The sequence below is a fragment of the Lacerta agilis genome, chromosome 7, assembly GCF_009819535.1.
Source record: "Lacerta agilis isolate rLacAgi1 chromosome 7, rLacAgi1.pri, whole genome shotgun sequence".
Lineage (NCBI taxonomy): Eukaryota > Metazoa > Chordata > Lepidosauria > Squamata > Lacertidae > Lacerta > Lacerta agilis.
Genome location: NC_046318.1, coordinates 73,740,103 through 73,766,788, shown reverse-complemented (window position 1 = coordinate 73,766,788; position 26,686 = coordinate 73,740,103). Strand labels below are relative to the sequence as shown.

The 26,686-nt window shown below is 44.5% G+C and overlaps 1 protein-coding gene and 1 pseudogene across 1 annotated transcript in view; one reads left to right on the top strand and one right to left on the bottom strand.

Moving 5' to 3' along the window:
- Window positions 1-19,888, top strand: part of WASHC5 (WASH complex subunit 5) — a 39,570-nt gene extending 19,682 nt beyond the window's left edge. The window contains exons 18-28 of the mRNA XM_033155842.1: window positions 1,603-1,782; window positions 3,200-3,324; window positions 3,520-3,682; window positions 7,578-7,680; window positions 9,696-9,775; window positions 11,256-11,359; window positions 12,410-12,539; window positions 12,883-12,979; window positions 14,381-14,534; window positions 16,921-17,008; window positions 19,365-19,888. Coding sequence (XP_033011733.1) covers window positions 1,603-1,782; window positions 3,200-3,324; window positions 3,520-3,682; window positions 7,578-7,680; window positions 9,696-9,775; window positions 11,256-11,359; window positions 12,410-12,539; window positions 12,883-12,979; window positions 14,381-14,534; window positions 16,921-17,008; window positions 19,365-19,421 — 1,281 coding nt within the window. The 3' untranslated portion in view covers window positions 19,422-19,888. The remainder of the gene's footprint in view (window positions 1-1,602; window positions 1,783-3,199; window positions 3,325-3,519; window positions 3,683-7,577; window positions 7,681-9,695; window positions 9,776-11,255; window positions 11,360-12,409; window positions 12,540-12,882; window positions 12,980-14,380; window positions 14,535-16,920; window positions 17,009-19,364) is intronic.
- A 3,437-nt stretch (window positions 19,889-23,325) lies between these two features.
- Window positions 23,326-23,485, bottom strand: LOC117050514 (annotated as a pseudogene).
- Between the last annotated feature and the right edge of the window lie 3,201 nt (window positions 23,486-26,686).

Below are 26,686 nucleotides of genomic sequence, written 5' to 3'. Positions count from 1 at the left end.
GCTGTGTGCAAACCAGCAGAAGGGGATTGTTTCTCTCCAAATTACCTAAGAGACAAATCCAAGAAGAAACCTGGTTTCCTCCTGTGGTTTGTTTGGAGAGAAGAAAGCCAAGGGGGTCAAGAGTTTGTGTAAGCTATAGTTCACTGTGACACGCACTACAGAAATGCTCACTTAAATTGCATTTGTTACTTGGGGGTCTAAATCTTCTCTCTCCCCCGCCCCCACCTTGCTGATTACAAAAAAATTGATGAACTGTAAGGAGAGAAATAAATAAATGCTGGGTGTCATTTTAATAATAATAATAATATTTTTTTTATTTATACCCTGCCCTCCCCAACCAAGACCAGGCTCAGGGCAGCTAACACCGGGTATAAAAACAATTGATTATGATCGAAATGTAAAGAAAAGGTTGGAACTTTCTACCACATGTGGTGGGAATGTAAAAAAGTTAAAAATTATTGGAATGAAATATATAATGAAATGAAAAAGATATTAGTATATAACTTTGTCAAAAAACCCAGAAGCTTTATTATTAGGCATTACAGGTACAGGAATTAAAAAGGATGACATAAAACTTTTTCAATACATGGTGACAGCAGCCAGAATCCTAATGGCACAAAAATGGAAACAGGAAATACTGCCGACGAAAGAAGAATGGATTTTGAAAATGTTGGAATATGCGGAGTTAGATAAAATGACAGGGAGAATTAGAGAACAGCGAGATCAGAAATTTATTGAGGATTGGAAAAAAAATTGTAAATTATTTGAAGAAATATATGCAATTGAATACGTTAGTAGGATTACAGGAAGCTTTGTAGTAAAAAATAAATATTATTGTATGATGAAATAAGCAATGATTATGTTAGTTATGAATATCAAAGCAATAATATATGGAATAAATATAAAAACAAAGAAAGAATATTGTGGAAACCATATGGAAGGCTTGAGGGAAGTCCGGGCCCAGAGAGGCCAAATACAGAATGATCAACATGCAATGAATTGTAAATATATTGTATGTATGTAAAACTGAATAAAAAAGATTATGAAAAAATAAAATAAAAACAATTGATTAAAATACAACTTTAAAAACATGATTAAAATACAACATTAAAATGCAGCCTCATTTCAGTAGAAACTCAAATCAAAAACTGTTTGGAGAAGAAAACTTCAAATCTTCACCAAGGCCAACTATCCAGACTGGCCCTACGTGGGCCAGAAAAAAGCCAAGGAAGTCCCCAAATAGGAGTTGCATCACAGAAGGAAAGAGGGGGAGGGGATCAAGTTGATTCCAAGCCAATGGCCAGGCGGAACAACTCTGTCTTACAGGCCCTGCGGAAAGAAATCAGATCCCTCAGGTCCCTGGTCTCATGAGACAGAGCTTTCTACCAGGTCGGAGCCAGTGTTGAAAAGGCCCTGGCTCTGGTTAAGGCTAATCTGACTTCCTTAGGGCCTGGGACCTCTAGGGTGTTGCTATTTATGGACCTTAAGGTCCTCCACGGGGCATACCAGGAGAGGCGGTCCCGTAGGTATGAGGGTCCTAGGCCGCGAAGGACTTTAAAGGTCAAAACCAGCACATTTTCATATTCTTCCCTCTTTCCGCAGCCCAGTGAACTCATGCCCAAGCTGAAAGACATGGCAGCCACAATGGATGGGTTCCACCGCTCTTTTGAGTATATCCAGGATTACGTCAACATCTATGGCTTGAAGATTTGGCAGGAAGAAGTGTCCCGGATTATCAATTACAATGTGGAACAGGAGTGCAATAGCTTCTTGAGGACCAAGGTACAAGTCGTTCTTGGTGAAGAGCTTCAGAACATCATAAAAATATTGACACCACCACCACCCCTTTTATTTAATGTGTTTGATCCTACAGTCAGCTCCACTTGCAGATTTAGCAATAAGGGGTGGAGTGCCCTGAAAGGTATAGAGTTGGAATTCAAGTATTGGTTGCACTGTGACCGCAATGCAAGCTAGCCCAGGACAGTTTGCTTGTGCATCAGTGAACAATTTAGAATCGGGCTCTAGGAAGCTTCCTTTACTCTGCTAGCCCATCTACTTAAGTGTTGTCCACACCAGGGATGGGGAAACAGTGGCCCTGCAGATGTTGCTGGACTCCAGCTCCCATCAGCTCCAGCCAGTGTTGCCAGTAATCGGGGACGATGGGATTTGTAGTCCCAACAGCATCCAGAGTCGCAGGCTCCCGATCCCTGGTCTCCACTGTCTAGGAAGCAAGCACCTTCCCGGAGGCTTCGGCAGGGATATTTCCCAGCCCTGTTTGGGACATTTTGCATACCAAAGCAGATGCTCTACAGCCCTTCCCCAGTTAGTCAGCCTGCGTTGTTCCACTTGCTGTTTCCAAGCAGCAACCCATTGTGCAAGACTTACCAGGCAGAAGAGGGAAGAGTGGTAGGCGAAGGTGAAGCTGACTTGCTGTTTAGTTGTTGATGATGAATCCTGAATGGATTTCAAGCACCAGTAGAGGGCAGCAATCTGATTTAAGACTGGGTGCTCCACCTCATCCAGAACGAGGAAGGCCCACTAAGCGTATCTTACTGAGGGGCCCCCAAAATACGGAGCAATCGCTGCTCAAGGACAGATGTAATAGCAACATGGGGTGGTATCCAGCTAAGAAGAAGAAGAGTTTGGATTTGATATCCCGCTTTATCACTACCCAAAGGGGTCTCAAAGCGGTTAACATTCTTCTTTCCCTTCCTCCCCCCCCCCCCACAACAAACACTCTGTGAGGTGAGTGGGGCTGAGAGACTTCAAAGAAGTGTGACTAGCCCAAGGTCACCCAGCAGCTGCATGTGGAGGAGCGGAGACGCGAACCCAGTTCACCAGATTACAAGTCTACCGCTCTTAACCACTACACCACACTGGCTCTCTAATGTGTTCCTTCGGTGCAATGGATTTCCAAAATGGAACCTACCCCCGTTCTCCTCTCCTCTCTCCCCCAAACCTGCTCTGTGTGGTTCAGGGAAGCCCCAGAACAAATCTAAGCGTGCGGGGTAGGGTGGGGGAAGTCTTTTGCACAAGCAAAAATCCTTCTACTGATGATACGCATTGGATACAAGCCATGGTGTTTTGAACCTCAAAGCAAAACCATTTTGCGAAATGCCACTAATAATGCCGTAGTAATTGTCGCCGTTGTCATCAAAGGCAGGCCTTAAGAGTTACTTCCGACCTGCGTATCTTTCAGATCCAGGACTGGCAAAGCATGTATCAGTCCACACATATCCCGATACCAGCATTCGCACCTGTGGATGAATCCGCTACTTTCATTGGCCGGCTCTGCCGAGAGATCCTGAGGATCACAGACCCAAAGTGAGTGTCGTGTGCTGTTTGCATATTGTTGTCCAGATTTCTGAAAGTCTGGCATTTGCATAAACGTATTAGGAAAAGTTTGGGCTGAACATTTACCCACCAGAATTCTGGGGGAGGGGGAGGACACATGCGAAAGATAAGAACTTAGGTATAGGAGTTTCATGGATGCCTCTCCATCCCCCTTGACTCTTGCAGAAGTGCCTGCTACATTGACCAGCTGAACACCTGGTACGATCTGCGAACGCACCAGGAAGTGTCCAACAGCCGCCTGTTTTCCGAGATCCAGGACACCCTGGGCACCTTTGGCCTGAATGGTCTCGACAGGCTTCTCTGCTTCATGATTGTGAAAGAGCTGCAGGTAACCCAAGCGTAGGGTGTTCCAGGTAGTTGAGCAAAAACAGGCAGCTGCCTGGGGAGATGCAATTCCAGCGTCTTGGGGAGAGAGCTGCCCTCTGTCCTTTTGGATTTGCCCACTTTTCCCATGCATGCTAGTTACGCTACTGTCGGTGAAAACAAGAAAATGGACTTTCAGCCACCCTTTGATCGTTTACTACGATGTTGTTAGGTGGTTCCTCACCTAGCATGGCAAAAACGCCTTGACAATTCTTACTTAATACTGCTGTTTCGCAATCCATCGCTTTATAAGGCATTGGTCCATGTTGGCTAATATTATCTACCATATCTTGGGACAGGGCTATTTCCCAGCACTTGTTCAACCTGATCCTTCCAATTATAACACATGACGCTGTGCCTAGTATATAAGCAACTTTATGATATCATCAGGGAACATCCAGGAATGCAAAACAATGTGGCTTAACATGAGAAAGTAAGATGCCGTATTGATTGTCCTTGACTCTTCCTCCCACATTTGCCATCCTCTCCTGCCACACCGCACTCTTTGAGAACCACTGCTCTAATTGGGCGTGTTTGGGATTAAATTGTGGGCTTTTTCCGGGCATGGCTTGTGCTCTGCCTCTGAGCTATGGCTGCTCACAATAATCTCTGTGCCAGCGCAAAGCTGCACATTCAAGGGGGCAGGAGTGAGATCAGCATAGGGCAGGGAGAGGGGACCTGTAACCATCTATATGTTTTTGGACTCTCAGCTCCCTTCAGCCCCAGCCAGCATTTCCAGTGGTATGGGGTGATAAGAATTGCAGACAAGGTAAAGGACCCCCTGGACAGTTAAGTCCAGTCAAAGGTGACTATGGGGTTGTAGCGCTCAACTCGCTTCAGGCCGAGGGAGCCGGCGTTTGTCCGCAGACAGCTTTCCAGGTCATGTGGCCAGCATGGCGAAACCGCTTTTGGCGCACAGAGGACCGTGACACAAGTCAGAGCTCATGGAAACACCGTTTACCTTCCTGCAGCAGCGGTACCTGTTTATCTACTTGCACTGTTGTGCCTTCGAAATGTTAGGTTGGCAGGAGGTGGGACAGCAGCAGGAGCTCATGCTGTCGCGGCGATTCGAACCGTTGACCTTCCAATCACCAAGCTCAAGAGGCTCAGTGGTTTAGACCACAGCACCACCCACATCCTATGTGAGTTGCAGTCCACATCTGAAGGGCCTCGGGTTCCAATCCTGCCATAAAACAGCCTCTTGAGCATGGGTAGGCAAACTAAGGCCCGTGGGCTGGATGCGGCCCAATCGCCTTTTAAATCTGGCCCATGGATGGTCCAGGATTTGGCGTGTTTTTACATGAGTAGAATGTGTACTTTTATTTAAAATGCATCTCTGGGTTATTTGTGGGGGATAGGAATTCGTTAATATTTTTTTTCTCCAAAATGTAGTCCAGCCCCCTACAAGGTCTGAGGGACAGTGGGCCAGTCCCCTGCTGAAAAAGTTTGCTTGGGCATACATTGCTCCAGATGTGCAACAGCAGCAGGCGTGTGCATTACCTGGGATCGGAGCTCCTTCCATGCATCTCATAGGAGGACTGAGTGATTCTGTTTTCATGGGCTTCCCTCCTCTCTCTTTCCAAAGCCTGAGTAGCCAGAGTTGTTGGATCTGTGCGTTTGAGGGAGGAGGTGTGGAAATTGAATCCCCTTCCAGCTAAGGACCAGGTGCCCAGAGTTGCAGTGGCAGGAGAGGACAGGTTATGCTCTCAAGCTGTAGGCGCTTACTGGAACATTTGTGTCATTTGCCCATGAAGCAGACCTAGGAGCAGGGACACGGCCTTTGGTAATCTTTCGTAAAATGGCGCCCAAAATTTGGCACCCTCAAAGGGATCTTTTCAGTTATGGGTCTTCTCAATTTTGCACCCCCTCGGCTCAGCGCCCTGTGTGAGAGAACCGCCTGCAGCGCCCTAAATCCAGCGCTGCTAGGAGAATAGATCACTATTATCCCCATTTTGCAGAGTGGAAGACCGAGGCTTCCGTTTTCTAGGGCCTCTGCTCTGAGAAACGGAAGACAGAACTTGTTTGCATCTTTGCAGCTTACTATTATTTAAATTTGTAACTGGTGAGGTCGCCATCACGGCGGTCGTGGGTTGCCTCGGCAGTGAGGCGACCCATCCAGCCCGGGGGTTGGAGCCCTGCCACCGCTACGCGGGGCTCCGGTGAGGCACGGGAAGAGCGTCCCGTGCCTCGGGCTCCCCGGCGGGCCCGCTAAGCTACGCGCCCTTCCCTCGCTCCCCCTGTAAAGGGGGAGTGGGGGTGAAGGGAATGCGGAGCTGGGCCATTAGGGGAAATGCCCCAACCGGGCGGAAAAGCGGCGAGAACCGGCCGTGGTGAGCGAGACGTTCTACCTGAGAGAGATGAAAGGAAAAGAAGCTGAGGGTCGTAAGTACTTAATTGGATTAACTGCTGAGTTCAAAGACTTAACGACTTAACGACCCTGGAGGCTGCAGACAAAGGCAGACCGCCTGTCTCCCTTCGGAACTGAGAAAAATAACAGATAGTGATGCTGTTGCTATTGAATGGATACATTGTTAAGACTTTTTGAGGAGTGAGACTTTATAGATCTCCCTTGGGGGAGGAAGAGGATGGAAAATATTCCTTTTGAAAGTTTTAGTCTTTGCGTCCCGGTTTCAGAGAAAATGGCCGCGAAAACTCTGAACCGAAGTGGAAAAGTACTGAGTACTGTTACATTGAAATAGAAACTGAAATTTGATACCTATGCCCATCCTCACCATGCTGGGCTATGTTTTTGAAATTGTTTTGGACTCTGAACTAACTGATGAAGAAAGGATTATTTTACTGGAACTGGAATTGATTAATCGGAAATTGAAGGTTTTGAGTGGGGGTTTGAAGGAAAATATATTTCCCACAGAGGAGACCTTCCAGATACTCGACACTATGGAAGAATGTCTGGGCAAAGAGTTGAAGGAGTTGTTTGAAAAATTGAGTGAGTTGGCATGGCGATCCCTGGAAAAAGGAGCGTTTCTCGGTGGTGGCAGCTCGAGAACGGCAAGGAATGTTATATCCAGCCCCCGAGGTGTGAGCTCGGGAGCGATGGTCAAGAAATTAAGATATTTACAAATAGAAGAATGCAGCATTGAATGGGAGAAGCCGAGAGATGAACAGTGTATCCTGATACTCGATGCAAAGATGGTTGGGGACGGTGTCTGGCTGGTCTGGCCCTGTGGACGTATAAGAAAAAAGGACAATCCGAGGAGCGGTTCCGGTGAAAGACGGAGAAGGACACTAGACAGAGGGGGGATAGGGTGAACTTTACTACCAAGTATAAAATATAAATGCTTTGTTATGGTAATCTGAAATTGGAAGGTTAAGACTGTAAGCTTTATTTTAATTTTTAATAAGAAAAGGGATATGCTGAAACTTTTTGATATTAGCAACAGTTTAAGGGAAGAAGAATAATTTAGATTTAATATAAGAGCAATTTGTTAAGACCCAAAGAATTGTTATTAAGATTGTGGTTTAAGGTTCGAATTGTATTAAGTGAATAAAATTTTTCGAGAAAGGATGTTATTAAAGTAGAATAATGGATATAAAACTGAAGGAGAGAGGGTGGGGGAAGTCAATTGTTAAGATTTGGAACTAGAAGATTTTCTTAAGTGAGGAAATAAGAAGAATTGTATTTGTGTTTGTATTTGATTTATATATGTGGGTGTGGGTGTGGGTTATGTTTTGTTATGAAAATGACAATAAATTCTTATTAAAAAAAAAATAATAAATTTGTAACTGGTGCTAATATGAATTTCTTTCTCTCACGCACACACGCTTGTGTCGCAGTGGCGGTCTTGCTCCGGAGGCGATCGCCAGCCGTGGCTTTAAATGTCCCTTTCGTTTTGCTTTAGAATTTCCTCAGCATGTTTCAGAAGACGGTGCTACGTGACAAAGGAGTACACGACGCCTTGAAGTCTCTCACAAACGCTGTCAACCCTTTGAAGGGAATTGTGGGTAAGAATCCTTTCCACCAGAGTTCGAGGCTAGAAAACAGATTCTCAAACGGTGAGAATCAACTTGAGAAGTTCTCAGAAGCTTTGTGGGTGGGCTGCCATTCTTCCGCAGGGGGGTGACGAAAATGATCGGGCTCTGACCTTCAGGCTTCCTTCCCCTACAAACCACTGGGAAACTGCGGAGGCTCCTGCTGGTCTGCTTAATATTTTTTCTTCCTGTTGCTGCCATTGCAATGAGCTGCACTAGATGCCACATGATTTTCAACCGTATCTTTATTTCTTCTTTCATTTCTTATGTATTGCATTTTATTGTATACAGTTTGAATGCTGCAGAGCTCAAACTGCAATAGAATAAAATGCAATAATGCAAAAGGAAAGGGGGGGAAAGCAACAAAAATACTGCTAAAAGCCAGTGTGGATATTTAATGCAAACTCCACAGACCACCTGAATGAAGCTTGTGGGCCACAGTTTAGGAACTACTGCATTAAGGAGTTAGGATACCACCCCCTGCAATCTTATCTTCTATCTATATACAGTGGTACCTTGGTTTACGAGCTTCAGTCTGTTCTTAAACCAAAGCGTTCTTAAACCGAGGCGTGCTTTCCCATAGAAAGTAATGGAAAATGGATTAATCTGTTCCAGACGATGAAAAACAACCCCTAAAACGGCAATTTAACATGAATTTTACTATCTAACAAGACCATTGATCCATAAAAGGAAAGCAATAATCAGTGTTCTGTACTAGAAGATAAATAAGACAGTATTGTAGATGATCAAAATTAAAAATAATTATTTCTCTTACCTGCACTGATGACAGCCATAAAACGAAAAACAAGCCACACAAACAAAAATGCAAAAAAAAAAATAATAGCAAAAACGAAAGCACCAAATATCACCTCAGAACACTGCAATCGGAAACGGAAGGCTTTAATTACGATTGGGGGGGGGGGCACTTCCTGTTTCTCCGCCGACCGGGAAGGAGCACGGGGCAAGCTCACTGAGAAGCCCTGAGCTTTTTGTAAGGGTAAAAAGAGGTTTTGCCAGAGCTACGCAAACCTCGAAACCCAAGAATTAAAATTCTTGGGGACTGAGTATCCGGCGGCATTCCAAAGCGACTCTCTGGCTCGGATACCAGACTCGCTGGTTGTTTTTGAAGAGTCTAGAGGGAGCGGGATTGCAGTCGCAAACGCAAGGATTCACTCTGCCCTACAAAAGCACTGCCACTAGCTCCACGGGAGAAGCGAGAAGCACCCCGAAATTTAAGGTATCCCTGGTATCTCGGAGGAGGAGAACAAAGAAGGAGGAGGAAAAAGATGGCAATAAAAGGAGAACCAGGAGTGTTGAAAGATACGACCTTAAGGGGAGCCCCCCCCCCCCGAGTGCTGTGAGGAATAATGGCGCCGGACGCTGAGTTGTGAGAGAGATAGACGGGAAGGAACTGCTGAGGAATGTGAAAAGGTGAAAAAGGTGAATATCGGATGGGGGGGGAAGTATCAGATAAGCTGAACTGTTGTACTTGTTCTTGAGACTTAAAAACATTTCGTTTAACTGAGGAACATTAGTATACAATGCTTCAACATCCCAGGTAGCTAAGATGGCACCCTGGGGAACAGCAAGGCCCTCTATGACAGAAATAAAATGTTGAGTATCTTTAATGTAAGATGGAGTTCTCTTAGCTAAAGGGATTAAGAATGGAATCCAAAAATTGGGCATAGTTTGGAAAGCAGAATAGCCCGGTGTGGGTACAAAACCCAATCCTTCCTCAAGAATACTTAACTCTGCTCTAGTTAAATTCTGAGAAGACAAATTAACCACTAATGATTCTGTTGGAATCCTTTCCTCCTGTAGGGACATTTCATCTGGCCTTTGCGAAAACCCGGATAACGCCTTCCAGATCTAAGCTGCAATTCCCTATCTTCTCTCTCCATGTCGCTATCACTGTGACTGGAGGCACTAATGGAATCATAATCACTAGGGATTTTGTGTTTCTTTCCTCCCTGTTTTCTTTATTGCAGCCAATTGTGTCAAGGTGTATTCCACAGCAGTCACCAAAACTCAGAGGATATGGCCTGCGTATCTTGATGCAATCATGAAGGTACTTTTTGTAATAATGTTCATTACGGGTGGGGTACGGCCACAGTGTTCTCCCTCTCTGACCGCTCTGCTTATTTTTCCAGCCGTCTCCCAAACTCTTCAAAGTCTTCCCCCCCCCCCGCCTTCTCCTAATCTAAAGGATTATTTCTAATTGCATGGGGTTTGTTTGTTTTTTGCAAAAACGTAAGCAGTCGTGAACGTCTCTAGCTACAGGGCTCTTGGTTGTTGTGCTCGGTTCCTGGCTGCAGGCTTTCCACGGGCACCTGGTTGGCCTCTGTGCAACCAGGATGCTATGTTAGATGAGCCTTTGGCCTGAACCAGCAGCTCTGCTCTTGTCTAGCTGCAGTGCTGCTGCAGAAGACCAAAATGAGACTTGCTGGAAAGGCTGCGGAGAGAGAGAAGCTCATATAACACCATCCCTGAGAGATCTGAATTGGCTCCCAGTACGTTTCCGAGCACAATTCAAAGTGTTGGTGCTGACCTTTAAAGCCCTAAACGGCCTCAGCCCTGGACACCTGAAGGAGCGTCTCCACCCCCATCATTCAGCCCAGACACTGAGGTCCAGCTCCAAGGGCTTTCTGGCAGTTCCCTCGCTGCGAGAAGTGAGGTTACAGGGAACCAGGCAGAGGACCTTCTCAGTAATGATGCCTGCCCTGTGGAAGGCCCTCCCATCAGATGTCAAGGCAATAAGCAACTATCTTACTTTTAAAAGACATCTGAAGGCAGCCCTGTTTAGGGAAGTTTTTAATGTTTAAAGCTGTACTGTGTTTTTAATATTCGGTTAGGAGCCACCCAGAGTAGCTGGGGTATAAATTATTATTATTATTATTATTATTATTATTATTATTATTATTATTATTATTTACATGCATGGTGGAGTTGCACGTAGGTATTCTTCTTTTAGGAAAAGGTGTTCCACATTATTTCCAAAGTTATGCAGCAGTCTCTTCCACCCAATTCAGCTCTTGTTATCATTAGACTCAAATCTAAACAATAACCTTAAATCCAGATAATATTTGGAATGTGGCTCTGTCGGAATGCCTTACTCTCCTTAGAAGGGTAATTAAAGGCATGACTTCTCCCGGTGAATCCTGGGAACAGTAGTTTCCCCCCCTCACAGAGTTAGAATCCCCGGCACCCTTAACAAACCACAGTTCCCAATATTATTTGGAAGTAGATCATGTGCTTCAAATGTGTATTGAACGTGCGGCGATTGTATGCTGTGGATCTGCCTAAATTATTACTGAGTGCCTAAGGCTTCCATTCTAAGTAGAGTTTCATGAGAGCAAGTCCCACTGAACTCAGAGTAAGCAGGGTGCAGGATAAGGCCCACAACCTCACCCATTTTAACTGGTGCTTGGTAAACCCTACTTTGGAAAGACAAGATGATTGCTGCAGTGAAGTTTGTTTTTCACTTCTTCCTTGTGATGAGCTCCTTTAGTTCTTCCTTCCTTTCTTTCTTTCTTTCCCTCCTTCCCCAGGTTGGCCAGATGCAGATTCTGAGACGGCAGATTGCCAACGAGCTTAACTATTCCTGCAGATTCGACTCCAAGCATTTAGCAGCTGCATTGGAGAACCTTAATGAGTAAGAATCAAAGCTCCTTGAGGATCACTGGCTTGTGTCGCCAGAATGATAATGGCCAGTTACATTTTAAAGGCGAAAATGGTTGAATTCAGAATGCACTGCATTTTGGGATGGAACAAGGGCTGGAGGGAAAAACCAGGTCACAGTTTCATAGGAGACCCAAAACCCATTGGAGATTTCTTTGCAGCCCACCTCCTGTGAATCGGGGAAAGGGTGTCAGCCCAAGGTATTCTGGGTGAGATGCAATCCCCAACCAATTTTTGTAGCCGGAACCTTTTGCAAGATCTATATTCAGTATCATTGAAACGCCTGACCTAGCCCCACCCACGATGTTCAGCATGGTGACTCTTACTTGTTTTGAAGATTTATGCTCCACCTTTGAATCCAACACTTACAGTGAGTGGAGGATGGAATAAGGCTAATATTAAAAACGAGAGTTTTTAAAATGCTGGTCTTAGCTGGGTGGGGTTGGGGGAAAGGCTAATTTGAGGCAGCAAAATATCTTGGACTGCTCACTCTCTCCCCATATTAAGTTTGGTTAAAACCCATTGAGGAACAAAAAATACTCTAAACCAGAAGGCCGGGGATTGCAGGAAAGGCGTCCCTATTGAAAGAGAACATTCTGATTCAGAGGTTCCCATTTTTAATTGCAAACCGGGGGGAAAAGTCTCACAAACATGGTTAAAAATAAAACCTTAAATGACCAAAAAAGAAAACCTCGCCCGTTTATAGAAAGTAATTTGATGTTTCACGTATTTGGCATAACTGCTTCTCTGCCTGTTCTTGGGTGGGTGTGCAAAATAGCATTTGTTTTGTCAGTGAAATCCTCTCCTTGGCTGGCTCTTCTTTCTCTGCTGCCTTGCTGCCCCCACCCAAGCTGGTGAGACTTTAGGAGGCTTCGTTTGCACATTTTCAAGCAGTGAGGACTAGAAACTTGAGTTTTTAAGATGATGGGTACTATGCTTGTGGGTGCTGCGATCTCGCCTCCACAGCTCGCCTTTCTGAGTGACGGTTATTGAGACCGGGTCTCTCTTCCTCTTGCCCTTCTAGAGCAATCTTGGCTGACATAGAGGCCCATTACCAGGATCCCTCATTGCCTTACCCTAAAGAAGACAACACTCTTCTGTATGAGATCACAGCCTACCTGGAGGCAGCCGGAATTCACACCCCACTAAATAAGGTGATGCGGTTTTCCTTTCATGAGAAAATCATTCCTTCTCACTTCCAGCGTCCAGAGTGTGAGTGCTATTGTTTATGTAGTCTAAATGGCACTTAACATGCCTGGCGTTTATAATGTGAGTGTTGTTAACTGTTAGTTGTAGTGCATTAAAAATAATAATCATATTTTTGAACTTCGTGAGTTTATGGCCGCATACGAACCATGCGCTTAGAGCACTATGATACCGCTTCAAAGAGTCGTGGCTGCTTTAAACTGTAGGGTCGGTAATACAAAAATCCTAATTAAATAGATCATATTAATGTCTTCCCCTTCCTCCCATCTTTTTTTAAAATTTCCTTTCTAGATCTACATAACTACAAAACGATTGCCGTATTTTCCCATCGTGAACTTTCTGTTTCTGATTTCCCAGTTGCCGAAACTTCAGTACAGTAAAAACTTAGGTATAGTATAACTCTTTTTTTCCCCCTCTGCTCACCCCCTTGTTTTTTCATGAGCTAGGACTGTAAGCGTGGACAATTCACAAAGAGCTTTCATTTTAACTTTGGCAAGCTTGCAAGTATAACGGAATTCCCTTTGTTGTTCATTATATATCTAGCTGTAAATAAACCTGCTTGCCTTGAGCTGCGTAATTTTCTGCTTAGGGCACCATTGGAAAGGTTACGAGGGCCTCCGAACAATTGCTTCACAGCTTTAATTGATCCACATTTTAAAAAGATACACTTACTGAATTACTCTAGGGCACCCTAATTAAAAGAAGGAAGCGGGGGAACCCAGGAAGCTGCCTCTTATTGAATCAGTTCCAGAAGAATAAGATAAACCCATGTGTTGCAAACTTCAAGCCTAGTGTAAAAGAGGCAACACGTAGACCGATGAATGATGGGCACAATTATGTCTTTATAATTTGCAGCGAAGTAATAATAGCTGTACAATCTGAGTAACTAAATACATCCGGTGAGATAGCTTTCTGGATAAATACACCTCTGTGCTTCCATGTTGGATGTGGGGAAACGGGCTTTCCTTCCTCAAGTGATCAAAAAGGAAACAGACCAGAGGCAGAGTGTTGGAGCAATCCATTGTTCCTCCGCCAGCCCACTCGCCTGCATGGATTTCTTCATCGCCTACGGTGACCCAAATGTGCTCTTAAATACAGAGCTGCTTATAAGGCCAGCATTGCGCTTTAGTAGCAGAACCAGAAAAGCGTCAAAGGAGAACATTCTTAACCCTGCACCCACATCCTTCTCGTTTTATTTTCTTGTAGCTCAAAACCTTGGGAGGGCACCCGATTTTTTTGGGGGGGGAGCCTGGTGTGTTCTGCAAGAAGTGATCCTCTTTGGGATCTCTTCTTAAAAATTCTCTTGCCTGCCGTCGAATCTGGGCTGTTTTGGTCTATAGCTGCCATCAGACCCAGCCGCCGGGGCAGTTGTGGTCTGTACTGGGCAGTTCACTGATGGTGGGGAAAGCCAACAGAAGGACTTTGCTGTGGCTGGTTGCACCCACCAGTGGCTTATCATTATCTGCCCTGCTAGTTTTCCAAGGCTAGATAGTTTTCCTTTTGCAAGATGACCAGAGGATGCAAATGATTCCACGTAGGTGCCATCTTTAAATTGCTTCACACGACGGCCGCCTTCAAGTAGCAAGCCATCCGTTTTGGCCCAGCCGATAGTGGGGTTTCCTCCGTGTTGGTTTTGACAGCAAGGAAACAGATACCTCCTTCCACCTGACCCACAAGGGGTGAGCCCCCACGGAGAGAAGAATTCAGAGCGGCCTCCACGAGGCGGCTGGGGTTTTTTTGGTGTGTACCATCCCTAAGAAATGTCTCCTCTTTCTTTGTTTTCCTTCAGGGATGGTGTGCAGGAAGCCGGCAGATCCCGTTGACTGGCCGCCTCTGGTTCTGGGTTTGCTCACTCTGCTGAAGCAGTTTCACTCACGATACACCGAGCAGTTTCTGGCCCTGATTGGCCAGTTCGTTCGGTCAATGATGGAGCAATGCACAAGGTAGTCCTGCTGCTTAGCTAGGGCCAACCAATGTGGTTCCCTCCCAGCATTTGGACTACATCTCCCATCGTCCTTGACCCTTAGCCATGCTGGCTGGGGTAGATAGCAATTGTAGACAAAGACCAAACATGATGGCTGTCCTGTAGCATTTCTGTAAGTTGCCTTATTTCATGAGCCCTGACTGTTGTGTAGGATAAAGGCTGAGGGTAAAGGTAAAGGGATCCCTGGCCGTTAGGTCCAGTCACGGACGACTCTGGGGTTGCAGCGCTCATCTCGCTTTACTGGCCGAGGGAGCCGGCGTACCGCTTCCATGTCATGTGGCCAGCATGACTAAGCCGCTTCTGGCGAAACCAGAGCAGCGCACAGAAACGCCATTTACCTTCCCGCCAGAGCAATACCTATTTATCTACTTGCACTTTGACGTGCTTTCGAACTGCTAGGTTGGCAGGAGCTGGGACCGAGCAACGGAAGCTCACCCCGTCGCGGGGATTTGAACCACCGACCTTCTGATCAGCAAGCCCTAGGTTCTGTGGTTTAGACCACAGTGCCACCCACGTCCCTTCAAAGGCTGAAGGGGGTAGGCTTTAAAGTGTTTTAAGTAGAACAGCGCAGAAGAGGGCAACCAAGATGTTCAAGGGTCTGGAAACCAAGTCTGATGAGGAACAGCTGAAGGAACTGGGAAAGAGGAGACTCAGAGTAGATATGATGTTGTTGTTGTTTAGTTGTGTCCGATTCTTCGTGACCCCATGGACCGGAGCACGCCAGGCACTCCTCTCTTCCACTGCCCCCCGCAGTTTGGTCAAACTCATGTTGGTAGCTTCAAGAACACTGTCCAACCATCTTGTCCTCTGTCGTCCCCTTGTGCCCTCAGTCTTTCCCAACATCAGGGTCTTTCCAGGGAGTCTTCTCTGCTCATGAGGTGGCCAAAGTATGATATGAGATATGACAGCCATCTTCAAATATGTCAGGGGCTGTCACATGGAAGACGGAGCAAGCTTATTTTCTCCTGTTCTATAGGGTAGGACTCGAACCAATGGCTTCAAGAAAGGAGCTTCCTACTAAATGTTGGGAAGAACTTTCTGATGGTAAAAGCTGTTCAGCGGCGGAACAGACTCCCTCGGGAGGTTGTGGACTCTCCTTCCTTGGAGGTTTTTAAGCGGAGGTTGGATGGCCATCTGTCATCTTTACCTGAGATTCCAGCATTGCAGGGGGTTGGACTGGATGACCCTTGGGTCCCTTCCAGCTCTTTGATTCTATGAGTAGTCCAATTCAAAGGCATTTCAATACAGGCTTTTTAGTCAATTTAAATATGTAACTAAACAATAGATGGGCATTCTTTGCCTCTAGGACTAAAATCAGGGATTGGACTCAAGAGGGCGAGATGAGGAGGAATGGTGAAGATCACCCCCCTCCTGATGCTGCAGGAGAAGAGGAATGCAGCTTAGAGGAAGGTCACAGCTCCAGGGAGAGACGAACAAAAGAGTTGGGAAATGTTAGAAAGGGGTGGATTGCGACAGGGCAGCCAGCTGACATGCTGTCACTGGAGAGTATTTCTGATCCCCCTTCTCCCAGAACTCGGCGTTCATTAAAGGGTGCAGGAACAACGGAATCGGAGACATATGGCCACAAGCAGCCACCATAAGGGGAAATGCTTTTGCTAGGAAGGAGGGAGAAGGAGCCCAGTTTGGAGCAACGCCATTGTTAAGGCTTGTTGTGTTCTTTTGTCTCTAGCTTATTAGGATTGCATAAAACTCATTAAAAAGGACTCTACCTTGTTTTCTCGGCTCTTGCTGCAACCGGGGGAGGAATAGCTTTTCCCGAAGCCTTGACAGCATGCCTCTGAATGCTGGTTGCTGGGAATTTCTGGTGGGGACAGCCCTGTTGCTCTCAGGACTGCTTACGGGTTTCCCTTTAGACAATCTGGCTGGCCAATGCGAGAACAGGATGCTGGACTAGGTGGGCCACAGACTTGATTCAGCAGGGCTGTTCTTACGCTTGTGGGCTTCCCGTTGACCACCGTAGGGAAACAGCATGTTGGACCAGATAGGCATTTGGGCTACGCAGCAAGCCTATGCTTCAGTTTGATTTAGGTTTTGTAAAACAACAAGACTTTTCCCGCGTGGCCTGGGAGGGAGGGAGGGACCCTGATTGACTCCAGCTACAAAAGCTGAGGCTGCTGAACAGACTCTTAGACTAGGGTACTTTTGGGGGGATTTTTTTTGAGGGGGTGGAGGTTATTGCTGTTACAGCTATTCATTTTTTGCATCTTTATTTTTAGATCCGTCTTAGGATTTATGGGGAAACGGCTCGATACGTTTGCGTACCTTTGTATGTTTTTCCGTTTTATTTTTCACGACTACTTTTGGGTTTTGTGTCTTGTCCACAGCCAGAAGGTCCCAGAAATGCCGGCCGATGTTGTAGGTGCCTTGCTCTTCTTGGAAGATTATGTTCGTTATACAAAGTTGCCGCGGAGGGTGAGTAAATAAAAGGTTTCAGTTTTCAGCTTGGATACTGAAAGCTCACAGAAAGCCCTGGAATAATTCTTTGCTGCACATCCGGAGTTTTGGGTTGCATTTGTGCTTTGGATCAGACCTTGGTGCAAGTTGGACGTTAAGACGTGGGTCACAGAGAACGTGTTTTGCATGAGTACATTGTACTTTATTGCTATGGCTAGTGGCTGATGCAGATAAAGATCCTTCTGATCTGATCTGTTTTGCGTGTAGACATTCCCAGAAGCTTGATGGCATCTCCAGCTTGGGGGGGGGGGAATTCGGGTAGAAGGGCAGGAGATCAGGGATTGAGAATCTTTGGCCCTCCAGATGTTGCTGGACTACAACTCCCGTCATCCCTGACGGTTGGTCATGGTGACTAGGGCAGATTGGAGTTCAGAGTCCCAACAGCACACATCCAGTAACCTGAATTCTGTGTGGAATTGTCCACTGAGAATTGAGTAGGCCTTAACCAGTTGAGAAGTAACCTCTTGACAATGGGGTAGCCCTTTATCAGCCAGGTAGAACGTATGAACTGGTTGTTCTGCCAAATGCAGCTAAGGATACCGGGACAAAAGAAACGAGGAGGTGGAAGGGGAACAAAAACAGCTTTATTAAATAAATACCAAACAAAACATACATACCCCCAATGCCCTCAGTTCGCTTCCAGGAGCCCCTCAAGTGGTCAGCCAAGACACATACTCACAGCACTCTAGTCTTGGGTCTGTGGTGAGGCTCTCCCTCCCGTCCCAAAAGCCTGCCTTTTATCGAGAGCTTGATCTTAATGAGCAACAGCTATGGTCAGACAGCCCAGCTCTCTTTCTTTAAAGAGACACCCACGCAAAGGCTGACTTTGGGGCGCGGCTCGGACATGGGGATAACTCAAATACATGCCACTATCTCCTCGTCACAATGTCTTCTGGGTTGTTCCCATACACTGGTTGACCCCAAGACATTTTGCCGCCTGAAGTAAAGGGCAAGATGGCATTCCTGTGCAACAACTGACAAGAAGAAGAAGAAGAAGAAGAAGAAGAAGAAGAAGAAGAAGAAGAAGAAGAAGAAGAGTTTGGATTTGACATCCCGCTTTTCACTACCCGAAGGAGTCTCAAAGCGGCTAACATTCTCCTTTCCCTTCCTGCCCCACAACAAACACTCCGTGGGGTGAGTGGGGCTGAGGGACTTCAAAGAAGTGTGACTAGCCCAAGGTCACCCAGCAGCTGCATGTGGAGGAGCGGAGACGCGAACCCGGTTCACCAGATTACGAGTCTACCGCTCTTAACCACTACACCACACTGGCTCTCTGAATCAAAAGGGCAGCTGAATCAAAGTTCACAGAACACCTAAAGGCCGCAGACCAGTCTAGAGGATGCAGAGGCTCCAGGAAGGTCTTCTTTCACATTCTGTAAAAGGAAAAGCAGATTGGACTTCCGTGTCTCCAAGCTTTTCTTGATGAACTTGGAGGGACGGGGGGACTTGCTGTAGTTGTTGTCAATTTCCTGTCAAGCGATCCAAAGGGTGGAGAGACTCCACTGTGGAGAAAAGTTGCAGCATTCGGGAGTTTTTGGTTTGGAGAAAAGGCGAATAAAAAGTGACGTGATGGAAGTTTATTAAATTATGTATGGATAGGGAAAGGTTTATCTCCCTCGCAGGACTAGAATCTGTGGGCATCCAATGAAGGTTATAAAAGAGAGTAAGACATGTTAATGGAGGAGAGGGCTTTCAATGGCTCCTGGCCATGATGGCTGTGGTCTGCCTCCATGGTCTGAGGTAGCAATGCTTCTGAATAGCAGTTGCTAGAAAAACCACAGGAGGGGATAGGGCTCATGTGCTCGAATCCTGCTTGCTGCTTTCCCACAGGCATCTGGTTGGCCACTGTGAGAACAGGATGCTGGACTCGATGGGCCATTGGTTCTTATGTTCTTAATTAGGGTGGCCATACATCCAGGATTTAACCGGCGAATATAGCGTCTTGAGGGAGTTTTGGGAAATTGGCAAAATGTCTGAAGTTTTGAGGTTGATTTGAGTTTCATTCCCCCCCCCAAAAAAAAAAGTTACTTCTAGAAATATCGCAACCCCCTGTTGTCCTTCTCTTGACACCTGGATGCTGTGCAGGTAATGTTTGTATGTTACGAGAGAGATTAATCTTCTTGCATTCAAATGGCGTTGTTACCTGCATTCTCGAACAGTGATTTGGAACAGATATATGCCTTGCCTTGCTGTCTTTGAAATTATTCTGATTTTCTAATGCACCCCTAACCCTCATCCTATTTGATTTGGAGAAGTTGTTTCCTGCAGAATTTTTTTTTTTAAACCAGTGTCTTGGGTCCTTCTCTTCCTCCAGGTGGTTGAAGCCCATGTGCCTAGTTTCATTTTTGACGAGTTCCGAACAGTTATGTGAACCCCAGAGGAAAACCCAACAGCCCTGCTCTGGGATTTGCTAAATGAGAACGCAAGAGGAGATGGGAGGGAAGAGTGCATCACTTCAGAACCGTCTTTAATTTTTGACTTTAGCAGAAGCATACTTATGGCTATATTGATCTAACATAATAAAGTGATACTAAACCAACTTTCCCCAGTCTGGTGCCCTCCTGCTGTTTTGGACTGCCGACTCCCAATGGATGATGGGAGTTGTAGTCTGAAGCAGCTGGTGGACGGCAGGCCACATTAAACCTTTTAAGCAACCCCGTTTAAAAATCATGACGTCCCGCTCAGCTGATGATTGCATATGTGTATTTTGTACTTTTAACCTGCAATGTTGTACACTACTCCTTTATGTACAAAAATCATTCGGTTTATGTTCTTAGCAATTTGTGGACATCGAATGACTTTTTTGTATAGCGATTAAAAGAATGATATTGAAATAAGGAGCTCTGGAATATTTGCATAATCGAAAATGGTTTCCTTAACTTGGGATTGTCGTTTGGGCAGATTAAACACACGCCTTAAAACAAATTATGGGCCACACAACTGCTTTGATCGTCCTTGAACCTTCCTGCCACGCCAGTGTGACGCAGCACACCCTTTGAGAACCACAGGGTTCTTGTGACCGGCACTAGAAACTCTTGGCAGCTGAGGCCCCTGCTAAACCAAGGTTAGACACATTTCAGTTTAGTTAAGTGGTGAGTACTTACACAACTTCAGTGCTTTTGTGTGCAAAGGTTTGCAAGTGGGGAGGATAGGAAGAAAACCAGAACTTGGCACCGCACATGTGACCTTATTGGTCCATCTTACATGGCCTCTGACCGCCCACCAGGTCCAGGGTCTACCAGCCACCACTGGTGTTTGGATCCGGCTGGCCTTGAAAACTGCAGTGATCTTCTGGGTTCCTTCCTAGGCACAAAACTTGGAAGTCCTTTCTGGTGAGAGCTGCTTTTGAGAACTGATGTTTCCTTTTTCAAAAAGGATATAAAGCTTGTGTGTGGTTTCTGACTTCTTTTGACTGGTCTTCTCTTTATGGCTTTCCTTGTTTAGAAAGATTGTCCTGGCTTTTATTTTAGGTCTTATTTTACTGGTTGGTTATATTAGGCAATCTAAATCAAAAGCAGCTTTTCAAAAGAGTTAAAGGAGTAATTCCCACTTCGTCCAGCAAGACTTGCATCCAGGTGAACATATATAAGATTGGATTGTAGCATAAACTACACAGAAGCACACCTAATGTCTTATCTGAATAGTATCTTGGTTCTCTGTTTTAATAAGATGAAACACGGGAAATTAAGTGATGCAAGATAAGTTTTCATATGTTATATAAAGTAATCTGCCCATAAGCTCCTCTTCTGCTGGTGTTATTGCATGCCATCAGGAAATCTATTGTTCACCCACAACTTATTATGGTTATTAATTAAATTTGTATACTGCTCTTCATCCGTAGAGCTCAGGGCAGTTCACAACATAAAAATACAATATAAAAACACAAATTGCATAACAAACACAAGAACACAAAACAGCAGCTCCCTCCCCTTTAGCAATGCCACCCCAATTATAGTTCAAGGGATGAAATGGACTTGGAAGGATACAAACTCCTTATTTGGGCATTTCGAAACATGTTAAATGGAATCACAGGCAGGATTAAATTTTGAGCAGTGGATAGAAAATAAAATATAGTCGCAATGAAAGAACTCTAGAATAGAACAGTGTGCCCCAGCCACTCTGAGCGGCTTTCAACATATATAAAACCATAATAAAACATTAACAAACTTCCCAATACAGGGCTGCCTTCATATGATGGGAGGGCATTCCACAGGGCAGGCGCCACTACAAAGAAGGCCCTCTGCCTGGTTCCCTGTAGTTTCACTTCTCACAGTGGGGGAACCACCAGAAGGCCCTCGGAGCTGGACCTCAGTGTCCGAGCAAAACAGTGGGGGTGGAGACACTCATTCAGGTATACTGGGCTGAGGCCGTTTAGGGCTTTTAAAAAAGTAATCATTTTTATTAATTTTCCAACAAAAACAGCCAATTAACATATCCATCATATCATAGCAATCCAGTTAAAAAAAAACCTTTAAAAAACCAAATTACAATCAAATTATTAATTATTTTTTCTGAGCGTCCCATAGTCTACCTTGAAGTATATCTCCAATATCTTTGTCCTGCTTTGTTCTTCTGTTCTCATATTTTCCACATTCCGATCTTAACACTTTAGAGTTCTCCGTCCCTGGCTATGTGATTCTCAATCATGTCAGAAATCGTAAATCCTTTCATCCATCAAGTACAGCTTTATTTGTGTGTGTGTGTATTCCACTGTCTATTTGCCAGTGCAGCTTTTCCTGACTTCATTCCAATCCGGGCTGTTATCCAAATCTATCCTTTGAAGTTTAATGACACAGCAACTGCCAAGTTATTTAAATCCAGGCTGTTGTCCAAACCTATCGATTAAAATTTATTGACGCAGTAGTTTCCACATTGTTGAGCATACTGTTTGCAATATTGCAATGTAAATCCCACAGATATAAGTCATTAGGCGATCGAAGAAGGGAGGAATTCTTATTTTTCTGTGCTGCGTCATATTTACAAGCACCACCTTGTTTCTTCTTTTATCCTTATCAAGTCTTTCAAGTCTAAGCAAAGCTGGGCAATTAAATACTTAATTATAAATAGAAGTCCATCTATACTTTTTAAAAAATGGTTTCCTTAATGAGGCTTGGCGTAGAAAAACAATTGTAGATATTGAGAAGAAAACAAAGTATGTACCAATCACCTCCGTAAATCCAAACACCATGATGAGAATCTCTTTGAAGTCCGAGCTTAAACACCAGGGACTGTGCAGTGCTGCAGGTTTTTTTCTCAGTCTTCTTCGGTCCAGACTATGTCTGTTTATTGTCCAAATCTAATTATTTTATCAAACAGATACAGGTGAAACTCGAAAATTTAGAATATCATGGAAAGGTTCATTTCTTTCAGTAATTCAACTTAAAAGGTGAAACTAATATATAAGATAGACTCGTGACATGCAAAGCGAGATATGTCAAGCCTTTCTTTGTTATAATTGTGATGATTATGGTGTACAGCTGATGAGAACCCCAAATTAACATTTTCAACTTTGGGGTTTTCATCAGCTGTACACCATAATCATCATAATTATAACAAACAAAGGCTTGACATACCTCACTTTGCATGTCATGAGTCTATCTTATATATTAGTTTCACCTTTTAAGTTTCACCTGTATTTCCGTCTATGGGAGTGACTTCGGAGAGTGCCAGCAGTGTCATGCTCTGGGACACAGCGTCCTGCCACTTGCATTGCATTGCATTGGGGAGTCTGCCAGGGCCAATTACCCCCATATAGGCCCTGAATTATTGGCACGCCTAAGGTCCGATCGTATTGGAGTCAGCCATTTCCCACTGCCGGAAACAAGAAGCCCGAGGCCGTTTAGGGCTTTAAAGGTCAGCATCAACGCTTTGAATTGTGCTTGGAGTGGCCCCCATGACTGTAGGACACCCTCACAAATCAGTTAAGTTCCAATGATACCATTTTATTTACGGTGCCAGGCAGCCACTGGGTTGGGCACAGCTTTCCCAATTAGAGCAGGTCCCAACTGCAACCATTAATTATCTGTTGTAGGACTCTGCATACAAAGGTTATTTTTGTCTATTTTGTAATGTCTCGATGGAGAGGACTAGGTAGCTGCCCTACAGGTTTCGGATATTGAGGCATTAGATCAGTGTTTTTCAACCTTTTTTGGGCAAGGGCACACTTGTTTTATGAAAAAAATCACGAGGCACACCACCATTAGAAAATGTTAAAAAAATTAACTCTGTGCCTATATTGACTATATATAAAGTAATTCTCTTGAATAGGAATCAAATAAACACAATTTTTCCCAGGGCACACCAGGCAACATCTCGCGGCACACTAGTGTGCCGCGGAACAGTGGTTGAAAAACACTGCATTAGATAAAGGAGCAGAAGTGAAACTGCTAAGAACATATAATACACTTGATCTTAGCCAAAAGGCCGAGAAGTTTTAATTGCTGCAAATTGGAAATCTGACAAACTTCCATCTATGCAAGATTGGATCCAAAAATTGACTGAATATGCAGAATTAGATAACTTGTCTGAAAATAATAATAATAATAATAATAATAATAATAATAACAACAACAACAACAACAACAACAATAATAATAAACCAAAACAGGTATTTGTTTCAAAATGGGAAGTCTTTAAAATACATTTGAAAAACAATTATGGAAGTTTAAACTGATAGTAGTATCAAGAATGATGCGAGATCAAAGAAAAACTAAGAATCGGTTAAACCATGATAATAGTTTTTACCGGCATTAAGTTATATGTAATTTAATTAAGGAGTAGACGGGAGATCAGGTCTGTAGTCAAAAGACCTCTTATTTTATTTTATAATGCTTTTTTATACTTCGGTTATTATTTCTACTTGTTTTTTGTTTAGTTTTGATGTATGTTTTTCCCCTTTTGTGCATTAATAATAAATAAATAAATAAATAAATAAAGGAGCAGACGTTGCTGCCAACCTAGTGGAGTGTGTTGTCAGACTAGACTGCGCAACTTACCGGTAAATGTCATAAGCTTAAATGTCATTTGCAAGCCCTATTCCACCCACAAAAGAGTCACAGAGGCAATCTTCTTCCCCAATGGAAGTGGGTGAAAGGATAAAAATATAAAGGGATCCTAGAACCAGTGCTGTCAAGTATCCCGTTTTCCCTGGGATTCTCCCTTATTTCAAGCATTTCCCCACTGCTCTCCCTTATTTTTTATTTCCCTTAAATTTCCCGTTTTTAATGGAAGCAGCTCCTCCCCTGCTGGCCAGGGACTGGGTGGGAAGACCTCGCCTACTTGGAGAGAAAAGCCTCAGCCCTCAAAGCAAGTGGGAGCCGTTTCCCGTGCTTACAGGGGGGTGTATTCCTCCCTCTGCATCAACCCCTATCCGTTGCCGCTGAGCCCCTCAGCCGGCCAATAGGGTTAGCTGGTGGGTGGAGCCTGGCTGCCTTTGAGCAGTTGCTGCTTCCTGTCCTGTTTTGATGGGATCAGACAAGAAGACAATGGGGCTCCATCGCGCGGAGCACATGGCTGCCCTCCTCTTTGCTCCGCTCCGAGCCCGCTTGGAGTTTACATTGCTGCTCCGCCCAGTTTTGCTTCTGGCTCCGCCCACCACTGACATTTGACTGTCCCCGGGATAGGTGAGACTGCTGATCCCTTATTTTCAAATCCGAAACTTGACAGTTATGCCTAGAACCCAAAACACCTTGGTGGACTTCACCCTTAGAAATCATGACCGTAAAGAGAAAGAATATGAATAACAATTGGGCAACATATAAGGTATCATTGGAAGAGGAAAATAACTTAAATCGAAAGAATATAAGGAAGTTAAAAAATATTTGACCGATTGGCTGCAATATTTTCAGATTAATCAGAGATTGGCAAAAGATAAACAAAAAGGATTTGAGAAAGAAATTTAAAGACTGGATGAGTACTTAATCCAATCTAAAAGTACACATATTTCCAAATTATATGATTTGCTCCTAGAATGGAAGGAAAAGGAGGAGCAAATGAAGACAGTGATAGTAAAATGTGCCCAGGATTTAGGGGAAAATATTATCATGAGCCAATGGGAACAGCTGAGGAAAAGAGATATCAAATTTACGGCATGCTATAATTTAAGAGAGAATGTAATAAAAATGCAATGCAGATGGTACCTGACCCCGGTCAGGCTGGCAAAAATGTATAAAAACTGTAGTGATGTCTGTTGGAGATGCAACAACAGGACAGGAACCTTTCTACATATGTGGTGGGAGTGCAAAGAGATAGTGGGATTCTGGGAAAATATATATAACGAATTGGGGGGGAAAGTTTAGATTTTCATGGGGGGGGGGGAACAGAATCCTTTCTCCTAGGTATCATGTCAGAGGAAATAAAAAGAACTGTCAGACCAATATTTATGTATGCAACTACGGCGAGGTTATGGAATGCCAAAAATTGGAAAAGCAGCAGCGTCCCAACTAAAACTGACTGGCTATCTAAAATGATGGAATACTTCCATATTGCTGAACTAACAGGGAGGCTAAGAGGAGATATGGTACAAAAAGTGAATAAGGAGCGGGCTATCTTTAAGGAATACATCAAAATTTATGTGGAAAAAGAATTTCTGACAGATATTGAGTGAATCCAGAAAATGATTAGAGTGAAAGGAGAGTAAAGTCAAGATAGAAGAAGAGACTAAAGAAATAATGAAATGCGTTTAAGCTAGTTGGAAAAATAAAGTAGCGTAACAAGAACGGCTGGAAGTCAAGTCACTTGGTGGGTGTCCGTGTGGGGTAGCTGTGCAGGTATGTTGATATGTATAGTATCATACCTAGGTGTTATATAGAGTAATGTACCTGTAGGTATATTTTATGTTATGAAAATAAAGTAGTGTGTTGTGTATGTGTATTGTGTAAATGTAAATGTATGTGTTTTATGTTAATAAAATGGGGGGGGAAGCTTTTTTAAAAAAAGTTTAATTAGAACAGGGGTAGGCAACCTAAGGCCTGGGGGCCAGATGCGGTCCAATCCGGCCCGCGGACGGTCCGGGAATCAGCGTGTTTTTATATGAGTAGAATTTAAAATGCATCTCTGGATTATTTGTGGGGCATAGGAATTCGTTTTTGTTTTTTTTCCAAAATACAGTCCAGCCCCCCACAAGGTCTGAGGGATAGTGGACCGGCCCCCTGCTGAAAAACGTTGCTGACCCCTGAATTAGAACAAAGGTAAGATCAGGAGGTAAGAGGAAAGGCTGAAGTAATGTGGAACAAACTGCTCTTGACAAAGCTGGAGAAAAAACTGGAGATGGGAAGGCCCACAGAAATCTGTGCTCCTGCCTCATCGTGTGGCAAGGGGTGTTACCCAACCCAGTGCCTCCATGATACCAGAAATAAATAAGAGTTTATCCAACATTGCAGCCGTTGAGTCTGCGTCAAACATACAAAACACAAGCATTGTAGCAGGCACATATGCTCAATTTCTTGCGTCACTATTGGCTAGGAATGCGCATGAACGAAGCATGCCAGGCAGGTTTGTTCTACTCGGCTACAGAACGGTTATTCACACACCCTTCTTTCGCTCAAGCTCAAGCCGTGGCATCACCTTGCAGTTGCAGCTGTGAGAACATCTTTATGGAAGACCCAGCACTGTGGTTAGCTGTGTACATGAGGTGCA